The sequence below is a fragment of the Penicillium griseofulvum genome, assembly GCF_001561935.1.
Source record: "Penicillium griseofulvum strain PG3 chromosome Unknown contig_80, whole genome shotgun sequence".
Taxonomy (NCBI): domain Eukaryota; kingdom Fungi; phylum Ascomycota; class Eurotiomycetes; order Eurotiales; family Aspergillaceae; genus Penicillium; species Penicillium griseofulvum.
This window is the reverse complement of record NW_024467471.1, coordinates 226,296-243,065: the sequence shown is the minus strand read 5'-3', so window position 1 is coordinate 243,065 and position 16,770 is coordinate 226,296. Positions and strand designations below refer to the sequence as shown.

Sequence of the window (16,770 nt, the reverse complement as noted above, 5' to 3'; positions counted from 1 at the left end):
CACCGTAGGCGCTTTAACGTTCAAAGCACGCAGGCGCTTTTGCCGCTCCTTCCCTCTGTATATCACGTTGACCTAACGAAGTAAGTAGAATCCTCTTTCTGGAAGGCACTACGTCCCCGCCCCCACCTGTGAGTATAAACCCCCCCTCGTCTTCTCTTCTTCACCTCTCCTCGTGTCCCACTTCACATTTTCACGGCGCCTAACACCTCAATCAGGTTTCAAGACAAAATTTCTCTTCGTCACCCAGCAACACAGTTCTTCAGAGAGTGGACCACCATCCCGGTATCCTCTCTGGACGAGATGGTCAAGGAATCCGACATGTCGAGCTCATTTCGGATTAAGACCTTCCATGGTCTTCAAGATGGATTTGAAGATCCGGCAGACTTCATCGAGGACATCGAGACCTTGGTAGAAAGAGACTATTTCAGAGAAGAGTCAGTATTGAGGATCGCTATCAGGAAAGCCACCCCCGAGGAAAGACAGTCTTACGACGAGGAGATCAAATTCCTCGAGGAGAAGAAAAATCGTGACTGCCGAGTCCTATTCCGTCAAAATGTCTCCGGTAGGGCCGAGAAGTGGTACAAATACCGGAGCCGCGAAGTTCGCCAAGACTGGACAAAACTGAAAGCGAGATGCCTCGAATGCTACCAGATACCTGAAGAAGATCCGGCCACCGCTATCAGACGGATGGAAGCTAAGTACGACACTATAAAGCAAGGGAAGGACGAATCGATAACCGCCTTCCTAGAGAGAGCTGACGACTTCCAGGCTCAGTATGGGTCGCAGAAGCCAAACTTCGGCATAAAGGTGATACGAGGTCTCCACGAGACGGGGAAGAGAGAGTCTCTCATCTTCTGCCTCCGGCAGAAAAATCGAATGGACTATGCATATGCGAGGGAACTGATCATCAAGTCTTACTCTGGGGTCGAGAATCTATCCACATTCCATTGAAATTCATCTCTCTGAAAACGCATCTTGCAGTCAGGTATTACTGACTTTGGTATCAGCGAGACCCTTCAGACACCAAGAAGATGGAGAGAACGTGACCACTTGGGGAGGGACAGGTTTTTGTCAGGCATCACAAAATCGGTTATGAGGTTGATTATTCTCGTTGTGTTATACCAATCGGTGTAATTATGACTTAGTAGATAATATTGATCCAATTATCCAACCAAATGAGTCAGACTATTGAACTGCTTTACTAGATTTGGGGAGGTTCATCCCATGGGTTGACTTCCGACACCTATTTCGTTAACATTTGACTCAGAATTACACAACTCAAAATCCTAGTCGTGGTTTCTTTTGGCATCTACAAACTCACCACAAGAAATCTATACCATCATCAACAAACAGATAAGCGAGAAATGAATATGCGGCGAAATCTACCCGAACCCCCCGAGATTCTCACTCGCATGAACTGGAAGTCATGGAAGAATGACATCGAAAAACACGCCCGAAAAGAAGGAGTCTGGAAGTACTGCGACCCCAGTACCCCAGATCAATACTACCCCGAGCTCCATGAGCCTGCGAAGCCACACGTTTCCACAGTCCGACCCGAAGCAGGATCCATCGTTGACCTCGGAGAGGATGACTTCATCGAACTATCCTCGGTCGTGGATCTATACTGGAAGCAGATGCACGTATATGAGAAGATTCAATCGGGACTGGACGTCATCTTCAAACTTATAAAATATCATGTCGACGACGAATACTTCAATCTCATCAAGCATGCACAAACACCACTGGAGCAGATGACGACATTATCTGCTAAATTCAATAAATCTCACCTGGAAAATCTGCAGCCAAGATGGGAGCGTATACAACAACTGGCTAGTAAGACGGAGGTACAAGAGCTATTTGAGCTATGGAATGCCTTGTTCACAGATTGCGATGGATATCTTTCTAGCCACGCTCGAAACCAGGATGACTTTTGGGAATGTGTCGAGACAGCAGGATATCACTCTGGGAAATGGTTACCTCTGACTTCCCAGAACTGGATTAAAAACAATGCTGAGTCGAAGAACTATGATGATCGGGATCGGCCTCGTTCACTGGCTAAACGGGAGTCTATCGCTTCCCAGAACTGGATCAAAACCCTCGACAATGTTGACTATAGTAACGGTTGCTCTCAACCTTGTCCACCGGCGAAACAGAAGTCTACCGTTTCCCAGCATTGGATTGAAACCCCGGGCCATGTCGACTATAGGTATGGTTGTGGTCAACCTCGTCCACTGACTAAACAAGAGTCTATCGCTTCCCTGCACTACATTGAAACCCCCGATCATGCTGAGCCAAACTATGCGGATGATTCTGCTCAACCTGACTCGTCGTCTAAACGGGGATTTATCGATTGTCCGTATTATGATAGCGACTACGAACCTACGGAGTCGACTAAACATGCATCTTTGAGTCCTCAGCCCAGTTCTAGGGTAGGTCGGAGCTATCAGCGTGAGGAAACCTCGCACGATATAGATATAACGGGACATATGCGACAATTAGTGTGCCAGGCGGAAAATGGGAAACCAAATTGCGATGATTTAGATAAATGGTAGAGAAGGCCAACCATGATGCATTTTATGTGGGTGACTTTGGCGCTTCAAGGTGAAATGTTCATGTCCTTCCGTTTTCGATAGGAAGTGAGCCGCTATAGCTTTTTTTTTATGCGGCTTTTGCTATTATTGCTCTCTTTGCCATGGAAAGTCTTATACAAAAATCAAGACTCTATTCCGTTCAGGATGGATCATTGAATAGCTGTTACATGGTCTATGATATTATGATATGCAGTATAAGCAAGTCAATAAGATGATTCTTTTTCTGGTTAATCCGCTCTCCCCAAAGTTCGGCGTCAACAATGTTTTTCTCCATATCGACTTGCTCAGTCATAAAGTCGTAGTCCTGTTCGGCAGCTTGAGGTTGTTCTGGATACCACTTATCCGCTACATACGCTGTCAGCTTATCGTCCTGGTTCCAGGGCTTGTCAAAGGCCCACAGCTAGCTTTTTGGGCATATTGGCCGTGGACAGTGTTGTCTATTCTTTCATCGAGTGCAACTGAACTACGGCATACATGGGTGAAGGCGTAGTTTTCGCTTATAGTACACAATTAAGCCAAAATCAATATAACAGTCCTGGCCGGCTGGCCCAATGGCAAGGCGCTTGACTACGAATCAAGAGATTGCAGGTTCGATCCCTGCGTCGGTCATTACTTTTTTTCCATGCATTTTATCATTCCAATGGAAAATGCCTCTTTTTACCCCTTTCTCTGCCTTTTTTCGGTTTGGAAAAACTCTTATTTTAATATGAATTAGTTCGGGTTTTCATGACAAGAAACCAGCACTCAATTAGTACAAAATGCCAGAATTATCGAATGTGGCACCTAATTGAATGAGATATATATATTCTACCACTACATCGCACCACGACAGAGTAGTTATTTGTAAACGTTTCCAGTTACAAACAGAATTCAGCTTCAAGATATTGCACACAATTGGAAATCAAGAGAGCACAAATAAATACATAGAATTATTATTATTTCAGCCTACAACCACTGTAAGTATTTACCCATCCCGATCCATGGCCGGATTCCGCTGTAGCCCTGGAGACTGCATTAGATACGTCATCTAACAGACTGCCGAATACCATTACGCATAGGTCCGAATAAAGCACGAGTTTATTAAGAATTGGAAGGGAAAAAAAGAGAACAAATCATAACAATTAGATCTCCCCTTCTAATCTGATGATCTTTACAACTTAATATCATCAAACACCTCCGAATCCCCCTTCAACCACGGTTCCTCCGCCTCAACGGACCTAATTAGCACCTGGGCGTGTTCACTGCGAGGTCGAACCTGGATACGGAATGGGGATGGGTGGCTGATAACACCAGTTGAGAACTCAGCTGGGAGATCCATCTCCTTGCCATCCACTCCGAGGCCTTTCGTAATATCGAAAACTGAGAGTGACTTTGCAATAGTGAGAAAGAGGCTTGCCTCGGCGAGAAAACGACCAGGACAGATCCGGCGCCCGAATCCAAAGACAAACTTTTGAGGATCGCACTCGGGAGCAATGCCATTCTCGTGTTGCAAGAATCGATCAGGATTGAATGACATCGGTTCATTATAAATTTCTGGATCGTGTGTAAATGACCTAAGATATGACGATATGAAATTTAGGCAAGAAACAACAAATGACCTTGTCACGCTTACTGACCAGATGTTTGCAATCAAAACCGCCCCCTTTGGAATGCGATAGCCACAGTATTCATCATCTTCTGTGGACATATGTGGAACCGCTAAAGGCGCAACAGGATGCCAACGCATAACCTCCTTCATGAGAGCGTCCACATACGGAAGATTCGGACGGTCGGCCATTGTGGGAAGTCTTGACCCTACCATGAGATCGAGCTCCGCCTGGGCATGGCGCTGGATATCTGGAAATTTGGCCATGGCAAGAAAGAAAGTTGACAGTGCCGAGACGGTCTATTCATGCCATTAGTATCAAGCGCAAGTGGAAACAGCTGCTACCCTCACGGTATCTGCACCAGCGCCATATATGATGGCTGCTGTCCATTTAATCACAGATTCCTCCTCCGGTGTGACAGGTCTACCCAGTGCGTCCAAATGCCTGGAGACATATGAATCCACGCCCTTTCCCTTGCTTCGTTGGTGAAGGACGAATGCATAAGGCTTTTCCGCTAAGTTTGTTAGATGATCACCCCATTCTCGTGCTGTACGTTGGAATCCGGCCCCTGGAAACCAAGCCGGAAGGTATTTCACTGATTATTCTATGTGAGTAGTGGATACTATCGTTCAAGTCGGAGTCCGAAATAAAAGGCGTGCTTACATATAGGGACACTGTCAACAGCCCACATTCCAGGCTGTACTGCGCTGGAGAATTGAATGCCAGAACGCTCGGCCATATCGACGAGAGAATCTGGTCCAGACGGCGCGACCTTGTACCCATAGACTATGTCTAGTATCTTCGCTCCAGTAATACTGGCCATGGGATTAGTTACTTCTCTTCCCTATCTTTCTATGTCAGGCTAGGAATTTAGATACCGTCGAATATTCTCAATTAGAGAGTCTGGGCGCTGAAGCGTTTGCAATAAGAATTGCCTGGCCCCGAGGTCAAGCTGAGGATGTAGGGTTGAGATGGCATTTTTTGATCCTAGTAAGTTCGTTATGTATTTTCGGTGTGTACGAACCATAGATGCATCGCCGCTGATGGTCACCGCGCGCTTCCAGTTGACTCTACCCTCAAAATGTCAGCGATCAAATAGATTCGGGTATGAATTTGCGTTAGATGACGGTCTCACAAGTCAGCACTAAACACACCCTGTGGCCGTGATGAGTGAATGGCCGATCGCTTCTCCATCAGATCAAATGCCACCTCCGGCTTGTTGAGAATTATGACGGTTTGTCCTATTGTGACAAGTGAACTGATGGGACCTGACAATCCTGTATCAGAAACTACAACCCCAGGTGTGTCTGCAGAAACTCACCATAGAGGTCCTTGTGTCTTACCCAATGCTCCCATTCTTTGGCACCTGGCTTTGGAAAATCAAAAAGATTACCAATGATAGGTCTTCGGGCAGGACCAGGTGGAAGAGGGCGAGAATTCAATGAGATGAAGTAGGACTTGAGGACATATAGCCCCAACAACCCTGACAGTAGAATGAGGATGAAGTATATTACAATCATTGGTACTAGAAGTATAGACGAGTCTGGCGTGTTGTTCTAGGCTATTCCTCTCGTTACTGGACTCAATGAGTGAATCCAAGTTGTTAGTTGCTAAAATATAGGATACGTTTATGTTTATATTCTCTGACATTATTCTAAGGCTGTAAGCCGGTAGCCCCGAAGATAGGTATCGGATAAGTGTATCAATATGAGTGACAGGCAAGAGAAAGTGTGTGTCGCTTGAATTGAAGATCAGTATCAGTAGCAAGGTGTCACTGCATACTTGGCAATCGTAAATCATCTTCTTTACGCCTCTGGTTCATGCAATAATATCACATACCACATTTGACTCCCAAAATACTAAACAGTGCCCTGTTATATCTGACTCCACCCCCCCCTTTCATCATGGAGTCTTTTGGCCTATGTAATGAAAATCCATAATGGGAGACTAGCATATATGGATTGTGCGTCATTAGCGCTGCTGGCTATTACATGAAGTTGCATGGGCTGGTCGATTGGAGAGATGATGGCGAAATGAATGTGCAAGGAAATCATCCATAAATATTACCCCATGAACACCCAATGGCATATAACACACTATACAGCCATAGCTCACGTCGCTTACCTGCTTTTACGTCTAGGGTGCAACTTTTTTACCTTTGTACTTTTTTAGCCTATTAACTATGCCTCTCCTACCGAAGCCCCCCTCGTCAATTATCATAATTGGCGGCGGGTTTTCTGGATTAGCTATGGCATGCCAACTCCAGCGAACATTTGATTTGGACGACTATGTCATTTATGATCGGAATAATGGCATTGGAGGAACTTGGTGGGCAAATACATGTTTGTCAACTATTTCCGCATTCCCTCTTGGGTTACCAAGTGCTAATAGGGACTTACGTGCTATGGAACAGATCCAGGATGTGCCGTCGATATTCCAGGAATTTGCTACAGTCTTTCTTTTGCTCCAAATCCAAATTTCACCAAATTATTTCCCCCGCAGTCTGAGATATTAAACTACATGCACCGCGTGGCTAGCTATTATGGGGTCTGTGAACACTTCATTGGAAACACAGAATGGGAAGGAGCCGAGTGGCAAGATGAGAAACAGTTGTGGGTTGTGAGACTAAAGGATCTACAAACAGGAGACCAGTTCACGCAAGAGTGTCGGATTCTCATTTCTGGCGTTGGAGGCCTTGTTAATCCCAGGAAGTTGGACGTAGAAGGCTCTGAGACGTTTGAGGGGAGTATCATACACACTTCCCAATGGCAAAAAAGCGTTGATCTTCGGGATAAGCACGTCTCTGTAATTGGCAATGGAGGTGTGTCACCCTATCCCCTGTGACCGAGTACGGGATTTGGTGCTGGAGTAGGGAAATATACTGACAGTTCGGTAGCATCTGCAATACAATTGGTACCGGAGATAATAAAAGAAGCCAAGTCTGTTACACAGTTCATGAGGGTATTTTTACTCGCCATCCGGCTATATCCTGAGAGCCACTTGATAACCTTTGTATCACAGAGTTCGCATCACCTGGTCGAGAGCCCAAACTATGAGATTTCGCCATTTTGGCAGTCCATCTTTTGCTATTTCCCATTCATCCTCTATATTCTTCGGGGCCTGATGTTTATTTACATGGAAATTTCATTCCTCCAATCACAAATGAATGACCGAGGGCGTCTAGCGAGGGACAATTCCGAACGACAAAGCCGAGAATATGTGCATAGAACAGCGCCCAGTATGTACCGCATTCCCTCTTGGGTTAAGCAGGAAATTGATCAATCGCAATAGCCAAGTACTGGAACCTTTTAACCCCCACTTTTGAATTCGGATGCCGTGTTTGTGTTTTCTACTTCGCTTGTCTCGGCCTGTAACTGACACCTGATACAGAGACGTGTTTTTGATCGGACATACACTAAGAGTCTGCATCGGGATAACTTTACTCTGACAAATGACCCTATAGTGCAAATAAAGCCTACCGCTATCGTGACAAAGTCGAAAGAAGAGATTTATACCGACATTATTGTAAGCAAGATTTGTCTATCCCCTAGCACTAATGTGGGATTTTGTAGCTGAACTCCGCACAGATTCTCGCAACTGGATTTGCCCTGACGCAGTATGACATAGAAATCAAAGGCCGACATGGAAAAACCCGAGAGCAGTACTGGAAAGAGGCAGAAGGGAAAGGCACATTCAAAACAGTGGCAATGAGTGAATTCCCAAATTTTTTCTATATTCTAGGACCAAACTCAGGCCGCGTTTACACTTCAACCCTCGTCATAATTGAAAGGTAGGCACCGCCACCTTGGGAGCCAATTTGTTTGTATTCATGCTGATATTTGAATTTAGTCAAGTTAATCTGGTGATAAATGTCATTCGACCGATTATACTGCGTCATGCATCTTCGGTAGAAGTGAGGGCTAGCAGAGATAAACAGTACCAAGACGGTCTGAATCACGCGCTGGATGATACCATTTATAATCGGTCTTGCTCTAGTGTAGGTCTTACTCTTCAAGATCAAATTATATAGCTGGTTAACCTGCTGATAGTACTTCATCGATGAATGTACTGGGAAGAATTGGTTCATATATCCATGGAATTCAGTTCATCTGTGGTGGGAGATGTACTGGAACGCGACAGCTGGGTGGGAATACCACACATGAGTTTACATTTCTAGTTTAACTACTAAATAAAATCAATTGATTACTATGATTTACCTGAATTTCTTGACATAGCATGATACAAAACCCGCTTCTTAAATCCGATATGCACCCTCTAGATACCGCATTGGGAGCGAGGTGCGTTGAAATTGTTACACTACGTGTTATAACGAACCCACCCCAACTGATCCAACACACCACCCTATTTAGCACAACGCATCAAACACACACTAATCAACCCCCCCCCCCCCCCCCCCCCCAATATCTTGTTATTTGTTTTTGTTGACTACCGGACCTTAGATGCCCCGGCTCTGATATGAAGGGGTTAGGCATATATATTAGCAATCACCCTGAAGCCTATATAGTGACTGACCTTCCCGATATAGCCACCACATTGTAACCTAATGTACTAACGGTTTAGAAGGGACCAGCGTTAGTTTCGAACGCTTTCAAATTGGGACCTCTTTAGCCTGGGCGGCAATGGGAAAAAAGAAAAAAAGATATAACATACATTGCGGAGAGAGTCGGCTTCTATCCTTTTTGAATTCATCACGTTTTGTGCCTTAAGGTAATACGACAATATGGGATTTATTAAAGAGATCGTTTACTGTGTCACCTTGCTTGGTGTACAATCTGGGGGGTTAAGATTTTGGGCCAAAGCCATCGTCGCCTTCCTGGGCTCGGTGCTACTCATTGCCACTCTCGCCCTGGCAGGTCTTCTGGTATGGGTATTGCTGGACAGCAGGGGGTTGATATCAACTACCCCAAATCCTAAGAGAGTTATCGGTCGACCATTATTGTTCCCAGCCACTCTCACCCATACCAGAGTTTCCCCAGTCAAGAATAAGTTCAGCCACCGGGTCTTCTTCGTTGGCATTCCTATAGGTTTCCGAGGCCAAATTGGTCGTCTTTTGTCTATAGATCAAGATGACTCAACGCTGCCCTATACCAAATTATTAAGACAACTCTTCACCTGGTTTAGCTTTGATCCCGTGCGCTACCTACAGCGCGAGGACAATGAATATGGTCTTCGGGATAAGTTGGATCGATTTCTCCGTTCCCAGGTATGCCCTAACCCGCTGAAAACGGACCATTTCGACTAAATTTCTCGATAGAACAAAGATCCAGCCAGATGGCCATATGCCTATTTGATGAGTGTGCCACGCTTCCTATGGTGGGAGCGTAGTGTGGTATCGTTCTGGTATCTCTACTCACCATCGCAGGAGTTAGATGCCGTGATTATGGAAATCAACAATTCGTTTGATGAAAAACGCAACGTCATTTTCCAACTCAAACCTGAATCTGACAAGACTTTGGCGGAAATTGACGACTCCGAGAGAGAGCCAATATATCTTGACAAGAAGAAGAGTGTTATGTCGCTTCCTTCAATGTCCAGTGCGAGATTTTACAAGGGTGTTTTCGAAAAACGCATCTTTGCATCTCCATTTGAGAGGGTTGAAGGATCAATTTCCACTCGGTTCATTGATCCCCTTCATATATCATTGCACAAGCCCACTGTCTCTATTGCCAAAGTTGCTTCCACCGGCCTGGCAGGGGAAAGTAGAATGGTGACCAGCATTAGCTGCAAGGAACCCCCTATAGACCCTGTCAATGTGACTACAGCCCATTTGGCTAAGCGGATTTTCCTGTGGACATTCCCTAGTACTTTGACGACTCCCCGGATTATCTACCAGGCTCTCAAGTTCCAGTATGTTCAGGGTGTGATGCACATGATGGATCGACCTACGATCCAACCAGGCAGTGTCGCGCGCCATCCGACCTCAATAGAGAGGTATGTACTGCTTCCCATACTATTATACACAGTACTAACAATTTGACAGGAGAATTGAGCCGTTTTGGCGTGCATTCCTATCCCGATGTGTCGAGAGTTTCCCCGAACCGTTAGAACTCACATACATTCCCAGCACATCAATATCCAATGATCATGTTTACTTCAAATCGCCTGCTTCTGGTATGAGATTACCTGGGACGGTCAAATATCTTACTGTAGAGGTAGTTGATCCCGGTTTCTACGCGCGAATAATCAACTACCCTCATATTTGGGAAGGCATCTCGTGTGAACAGGAGCAGAAACGGAGCTATGCGGATGATACATCCAGTCCCCTCGTTGTATCAGATATCCAGCTTCTCCATACTTTAGTCTTCTCTTTCCAGAAGAAGATGGCACCCATTCCAGTCGAGTCAGGGTTGACTCTGACAAATATCCTTGCCTGGTGCCGTGGATCGAGGAGTCAGATGGACTCTTTCGTACTATCTTCGACAGCCCCGTTCCTCCATCCCCGCTACACAGAGTGTGTCATCCGATATAGCCTATTGAACCGATTTGCCATAGATTCTCAATTACTCCTGTGGACATATGGGGTCCTGGCTCGGTTGATGCTTTTGAGCATGGCCCCATACATATGCTCTATAATGGGTGCCGTCCCAGCTGCTTATTTGCCTATGGTCAGTACTGTAATGTATTTATTTATTTGGAGCATTGGGCGTGTGGCAGTGAAAGCACAATTGTTCCCTTTGAGTTTCTAATTGAATGAATCGTTTACACCTGTGCAGCCTATGACTCAGTAACAGTTTCCTCCACTTATTAAATGTACTACACAACCATATATATTTCGTTGATATCCAAAAGAGACTGTCTGGGATATAGTTTTGCTTTGTTACGCTGTTCGTCAATTTTATCCCTCGTACACTCGATCCCATTTGGCATGAAAATTATGAAGGTTCCAAGGCTGGTTGGAGGATTCATCTAATATTTACTTATGTGTCATTCTACATTGGTAGATGGTGTGACGGGAGATGACAGCTTACGGCTAACTGACCTCGTACATGTGTCAGTCCCTAAAAGTATCGTTATAGTGAGTATGGATATTTCAATCTTGGGAATTACCGCACTTCAATCTCTTTACTCTTGAACCACTCCATCTCCCCCTACCGCTCATGTATCCCATACATCCCTCGTGTTTTACTCTACAACCAACGATATACAATGGATGTCTCATTTGAAGTCTACCGCGGTTCACCTAGTGGTCAGATTATATCGGATACCACAACCCGAATACTAGGACCCAACGAGGTCTATATTGAAATCACCCACTCGGGAATCTGTGGTTTCCTCAAATCAACCCAGGTACTCGGTCATGAAGGCGTGGGAATTATCAGACGTCTGGGTTCAAACGTGACCAAAGTCAAGGTTGGCGATCGCGTTGGGTTTGGATATGTGCGCAAGGTCTGCGGTGCCTGTGATAACTGTGGAATTGGTTTGCAATTGCTTTATCTCTATCAGATTAGATATCGGCACTCTAACCTCTACTTCTAGGCTGGGATCAATACTGCCGGAGTGCCAGAAATTACGGTGTATGTGACTTTGACGTCGGCACCTTCAGTCACGGCACAGTCTGGGACGCTAGTTGCGTCTTTCCTATCCCAGATGGCTACTTATCCGAAGATGCTGCACCTCTTATATGTGCTGGGGCCATGGTATGGAACTGCCTGAGCCATTTTGGGGTTTGGTCAACAAATCGAGTTGGCATCATGGGTGTTGGGGGCCTGGGCCATTTGGCTATCAAACTTGCTGCCGAGATGGGATGTCAAGTTGTGTTTCTGTCTCGATCCAGCGATAAGAAAGAGGATACGCTGCAATATGGTGCAGAGGAATTCCTGGATCATATTGACCGCTTCTCATTTCGTCCGCTAAAGCATTTGTTACTCTGTGGAAGTCACTTGGGAGACCTGGGATTGTGAGTCTCCACTGTGATAGATTAGCAAGTCTATACTAAACTTGTTGGTTGAAAGATTGATATCCCTTATGAATACCAAAGGGACTATTTATTCCCTGACAGTCTCTTTGACAGAAACATCTGTCGGTCCGAATCCAAGGAAGCTCGGTCGCCTCCCGACAGGATATCCGAGAGCTGATCGAGTTCTGTAATCGCAAAAGATTCAAGCCCACAATTATGAAGTTCCCCATGACATTAGATGGCATTGAAGAGGCAATGTAGAAATTGAGGGATGGAGAAATAAGGTATCGGGCAGTTCTAGTTCGTGAGCCGTCTTTGGTAGAAACTCGGGTAGGCACTTGAATTCTGCTGTAAAGTAGATGCATCGCATTGCTTTCAAAAATCTGACTACTATTACTTTACAACAATTGAACAATGTTTGAACATTAGATTCTGTGATATCTACCGTTACAAATCGTCTCACTTCGTATATGGCCGCTAAACGTGTTGCGCTGCACTTATTGATGTTGCTCCAACGACAGATATAAAAGTAATGCACTGATTCCATAGAACCAGCCGTTATAGTGTGACTAAGATGGTCAGTTACGCCCAGGTTCCCTTCTCGTCACATTGAGTCACATAGTACTATGATTCTTCTCCAAAAATTGGAATACCGTATTTATCTGAATACTATCTACAATGTCACCGTATCCTATGTAGTCGGAATAATCACCTCAGCGACGGCCTCGCGACGGCTGCTCGGCATTTATTCAGAAAGATCCAACACAACCCGACCCTGTAGCTTTCCCTCCTCAATCTCCTTAAACACCCCAGTCAAAGCATCCATCTTCTCAGTCCGATAATGCACCTTAATAACACCCCTCGCAGCAAACTGCATAGTCTCAATAGCCTCCGCCCGACTCCCAACTGCCGCTCCCGTAATAGTCCATTGCTTGCCAACAATCGCGGACGGGAACGTCGTCGCAATAGCCTGAGGCTCATTTTCAGGAAGTCCCACACAGACCAAGGTACCATTAAAACGGAGCAACGGCAGCGCCTGCGCATAAGCCACATTCGCAGCCGCACAGACAATCGCCGCATGAGCGCCCAGCCCATCCGCCAACGAATGAACATGCTTCGTCAGCGCAGCACCTTTATCGTCTGCCGGGAACTGCGTGATATCCACGAAGTGATCTGCCCCGGATTCCTTGACTAGTTCTTCCTTGCTGCCGTGGTCGATTCCAATTACCCGTAAGCCCATACCACGGCTCGCAAGTTGTACTGCGAGGTGGCCTAGGCCGCCGCCGGCGCCGGAAATTACCACCCATTGTCCGGGTCGCGCGTGGCTGCGCTTTAGTGCGGAGTATACGGTTACGCCGGCGCACAGGAGTGGTGCTGCTGCGGCGGAGTCGAGACCCTCTGGGATGGGGGTTACGTAGTTTGCGGGTCCTAGTGTGTATTGTTGGAATGTCCCTGGCGTGTAGTAGCCGGAGACTTTCTGGTTGAAACACAGTCCGTCGGCGCTGGCTTGGCAGGGTTCTGGATGGGGATGATGTTAGGTTTGAGGTCCTCGTTGTCAAGGGAGTATACGTACGGCAGTTCCCGCATGCGCTGGAAACCCATTTGACGCCTACTCGATCGCCGATCTTCAAGTTTGAGGATTCGGTGCCTGCACCGAGCTTGACTACCTTACCGACACCCTCGTGGCCACCTACTTGGCCTGGCTGAGTTGGGTGTGGGAATCCGGGCCACTTGAATCTATCAGTTAGTGCCCGAGATAGACAGAATAGGATATTTGCATACTTTGTTGGTCATAATACTAAAGTCTGAGTGACACACTCCTGAGTGTGTTCTACCATTGTCAGTATAATAATATGTAATGTCGACATCGCGATAAAACGTACAAATTGATCAGAACCTCGCCAGGTCCAGGCTCTGGAACATCGAGTTCCACAACCTTTGTCGAAACGGTCCCAGGCTGGTCGTAGATGACGGCCTTCTGCTTGGCGGGGATTTCAGGAGCGTCCATAATGACTGATTACTGATGATAGATCAAAACGAGGTTGGATATGGGTCTTCAGAGAAATATCTGTATAGTAAACGTTTAATTGACAGCTATAATGGGTTCTTAAGTGGATTATCCCCTCTCATGCCAAGTATAGTAAAAGAGGAGAAGTCGATCAAATGTGGAGAGGCTGGTCGAATCGCGGGGTTTGGGGCGTTCGGATCGACGGATTATTGGCACACGCTGGATAATGTAGTTTGCATACGGAAGCACGCTGTGCATGCCTCGGAACATATCCAGTGCATTATAATAAGGTCCGTCTTTTTGTGCCTAGATGAATTGAGGGGTGAGATGCGGAGTCATGGAGGTTTCATTGAGACGCTTATGTCTCATTGGTATCTATTTTTGGAATCAAATTTAGTGTAAAATCAGTATATCGTAGAGAACAGTGAGATAAAAGGATGAAAAGGGTTTATACACAAGAGCTCCCGAGCTCCCGACCTCGGGAGTTCTACTGGATGACATAAACTGTGTATAGTGTGATATGTCTCTTTCCTGTTTAGGACTAGACTCTTGCCGCTTTGTCGTGAGCTATGCATCCATGGTTAAGATTCTGTGGGTCCATGGGTAGAATTTGGACGCTATTCTTATTGAGGAATCCTTGTAGAAGGTATGGGCGGTGTGCTTCGAAGCACATCACCCTTGAACGAAACATGGCTTCAAATACATATCGTAATTATTTCCCACATACCTTGCTACTTCCTTATTTAACCAACCGATGGCTAAGCTTCTACTTCAAACATTTCCTCACATCACCCGCTCACGCAGAGTCACCCCTAAGACATGGCTAAGACTGATCTTGAGACGTCCCGTTTCGACGGCCCAGAAACTGGCTGAGCCTTGCGACTTGTTCGAGTACACGTCCGGACGGTGGATGTATGTTACATGCTTGTACAGTCATTCATCTTGATCTGTTCCGCTAATATGACTTAGTTATAATGACAATTTGAGACACCGCGAGAGAAGACGTGTTTTCAATATTCATGAACTCAAGCGCCTAGCCGCCCTAGCAGTTCAGCAGAAGGAATTTGATGTTACTAGATTCGAAAAACTGGCCGAAGGAGGCTTCAATCGGAGTTTTCTAATAACCATGCGAGATGGCTACCAATTTGTTGCACGGATTCCATATCCGGCCACTGAACCAAAATCCCTAGTCGTCGCTAGCGAAGTCGCAACGCTGGATTTCCTACGTACTTATGGTATTCCAGTACCGAAGGTTTTTGGCTACTCCGCCGTTGCAGATAATTGCGCGGGTACAGAATACATCTTTATAGAGTATGTCCAAGGAAAAAGCCTAGGGGATGTGTGGTATGTATTATCTGAACAGGAGAGAGAAAAATTGGTTACAAGGATTGTGCAGCTAGAGTCTCGTTTATTCAGTTTGCAATTTCTAGCAAGTGGAAGTCTATATCACTATAATGATTTGCCAAATAGTCACTCCAGAGTTAGTGTTCCACTCCCTGGATTAACACAACGATTCTGTATCGGCCCAGATACATCGCTGAAATTATCGTACGGCAAAAGACTCAATTTGTCAGTTAAGCGCGGACCTTGTAAGTCATTCCAGGGTAACAATAGAACGCGAACAGACCTCAGACAGTTAATTTTGAAAAGACCGGGATCCTTTAGCAGTTCTTACTACTGGTGCCGTAAAAGAAATCGCCTATCTTAAGAAATTCGGGCAACTACTTCAGCTATTCCAGCGTCTTCGGCGCGAGGTATACAATTACTAAGCTCAGTCACACCTCGAATATGCTGTTTCTCTAGAGAAATACCTTCAGATTACACCTCATCTCATACCACATGACTGTCCAACCCTTCATCGTCTAGTCATACGGCACCCCGATCTTCAACCCAATAATATATTCGTCTCTGATAACCTAGAAGTCAGGGGGTTGATTGACTAGCAACACAGTACGATTCTTCCATTATTTTTGCAGTGCGGTATTCTAGACAGTCTGCAGAATTATGGCGATGAGGTCTCGGAATCACTCCAAATTCCGGCCTTACCGACTGATTTCGATGAATTGGAAGAAATAGAGCAATTCCAGCAAGCAGAACTCCTACGCAGGCGTCAGCTCCACTATTTCTATGTTAAACTGACAGCAGAAACAAATATTGAACATTACGAGGCCTTGACCCACTATTTCAGTACCTTGAGGCGGCGGCTTTTCGACCATGCAAGGGATCCCTGGGAGGGTGACAATGTGACTTCAAAGGCCGATTTGATTACTCTATCTAGGAAGTGGAAAGACATCACTTGTGACTCGAGAGTATCTTGTCCAATTACTTTTTCAGATGACGAGTTGACGGAGTGTCTGCGATTGGAAAAAACACAGTCTGAAGCAGATGAACAATTGCAGGCTTGTCAGGAAGTAATTGGGGTTGGCCCTGAGGGCTGGGTTCCCCTAGCAGACTACGACGAGGCCAAAAGAAGAGAGAAAAACTTGAAAAGGGACGCTCTTGACGCGGCTGAGACCCCGGAGGAGAAAACAAGGATCCAAGACAACTGGATTTTCGATGATTTTTCCGAGGAAGACTACACGTGAAGAACTAATCTTCGCCGCTATTCAGCTGGGTTCAACAATCAGGCCACAATTTAGGCAGAATGGGATCGCTTGAGACACAGAT

At 45.8% G+C, this 16,770-nt stretch overlaps 6 protein-coding genes across 6 annotated transcripts; 4 read left to right on the top strand and 2 right to left on the bottom strand.

Moving 5' to 3' along the window:
• Window positions 1-300: 300 nt before the first annotated feature.
• Window positions 301-951, top strand: PGRI_011360 (uncharacterized protein; the record flags this gene model as incomplete). The annotated part of the gene is made up of 1 exon (XM_040788849.1): window positions 301-951. One exon carries the CDS (start codon window positions 301-303, stop codon window positions 949-951), a length of 651 nt encoding a protein of 216 aa, XP_040645802.1.
• Window positions 952-1,364: 413 nt separating this feature from the next.
• Window positions 1,365-2,552, top strand: PGRI_011350 (uncharacterized protein; the record flags this gene model as incomplete). The annotated part of the gene is made up of 1 exon (XM_040788848.1): window positions 1,365-2,552. One exon carries the CDS (start codon window positions 1,365-1,367, stop codon window positions 2,550-2,552), a length of 1,188 nt encoding a protein of 395 aa, XP_040645801.1.
• A 1,189-nt stretch (window positions 2,553-3,741) lies between these two features.
• On the bottom strand, window positions 3,742-5,533 carry PGRI_011340 (cytochrome P450; the record flags this gene model as incomplete). Its single annotated transcript, XM_040788847.1, has 7 exons — window positions 3,742-4,144; window positions 4,208-4,476; window positions 4,528-4,691; window positions 4,841-4,992; window positions 5,056-5,247; window positions 5,313-5,466; window positions 5,521-5,533. The coding sequence occupies 7 exons, from the start codon at window positions 5,531-5,533 to the stop codon at window positions 3,742-3,744; spliced, it is 1,347 nt and encodes a 448-aa protein (XP_040645800.1).
• A 3,385-nt stretch (window positions 5,534-8,918) lies between these two features.
• On the top strand, window positions 8,919-12,099 carry PGRI_011330 (uncharacterized protein; the record flags this gene model as incomplete). The annotated part of the gene is made up of 6 exons (XM_040788846.1): window positions 8,919-9,059; window positions 9,345-9,401; window positions 9,453-10,129; window positions 10,179-10,649; window positions 11,215-11,615; window positions 11,675-12,099. 6 exons carry the CDS (start codon window positions 8,919-8,921, stop codon window positions 12,097-12,099), a joined length of 2,172 nt encoding a protein of 723 aa, XP_040645799.1.
• Window positions 12,100-12,840: 741 nt separating this feature from the next.
• Window positions 12,841-14,103, bottom strand: PGRI_011320 (zinc-dependent alcohol dehydrogenase; the record flags this gene model as incomplete). Its single annotated transcript, XM_040788845.1, has 4 exons — window positions 12,841-13,613; window positions 13,669-13,825; window positions 13,878-13,926; window positions 13,979-14,103. The coding sequence occupies 4 exons, from the start codon at window positions 14,101-14,103 to the stop codon at window positions 12,841-12,843; spliced, it is 1,104 nt and encodes a 367-aa protein (XP_040645798.1).
• A 754-nt stretch (window positions 14,104-14,857) lies between these two features.
• On the top strand, window positions 14,858-16,688 carry PGRI_011310 (Aminoglycoside phosphotransferase; the record flags this gene model as incomplete). Its single annotated transcript, XM_040788844.1, has 5 exons — window positions 14,858-15,015; window positions 15,073-15,447; window positions 15,574-15,692; window positions 15,754-15,857; window positions 16,104-16,688. The coding sequence occupies 5 exons, from the start codon at window positions 14,858-14,860 to the stop codon at window positions 16,686-16,688; spliced, it is 1,341 nt and encodes a 446-aa protein (XP_040645797.1).
• Window positions 16,689-16,770: the final 82 nt, after the last annotated feature.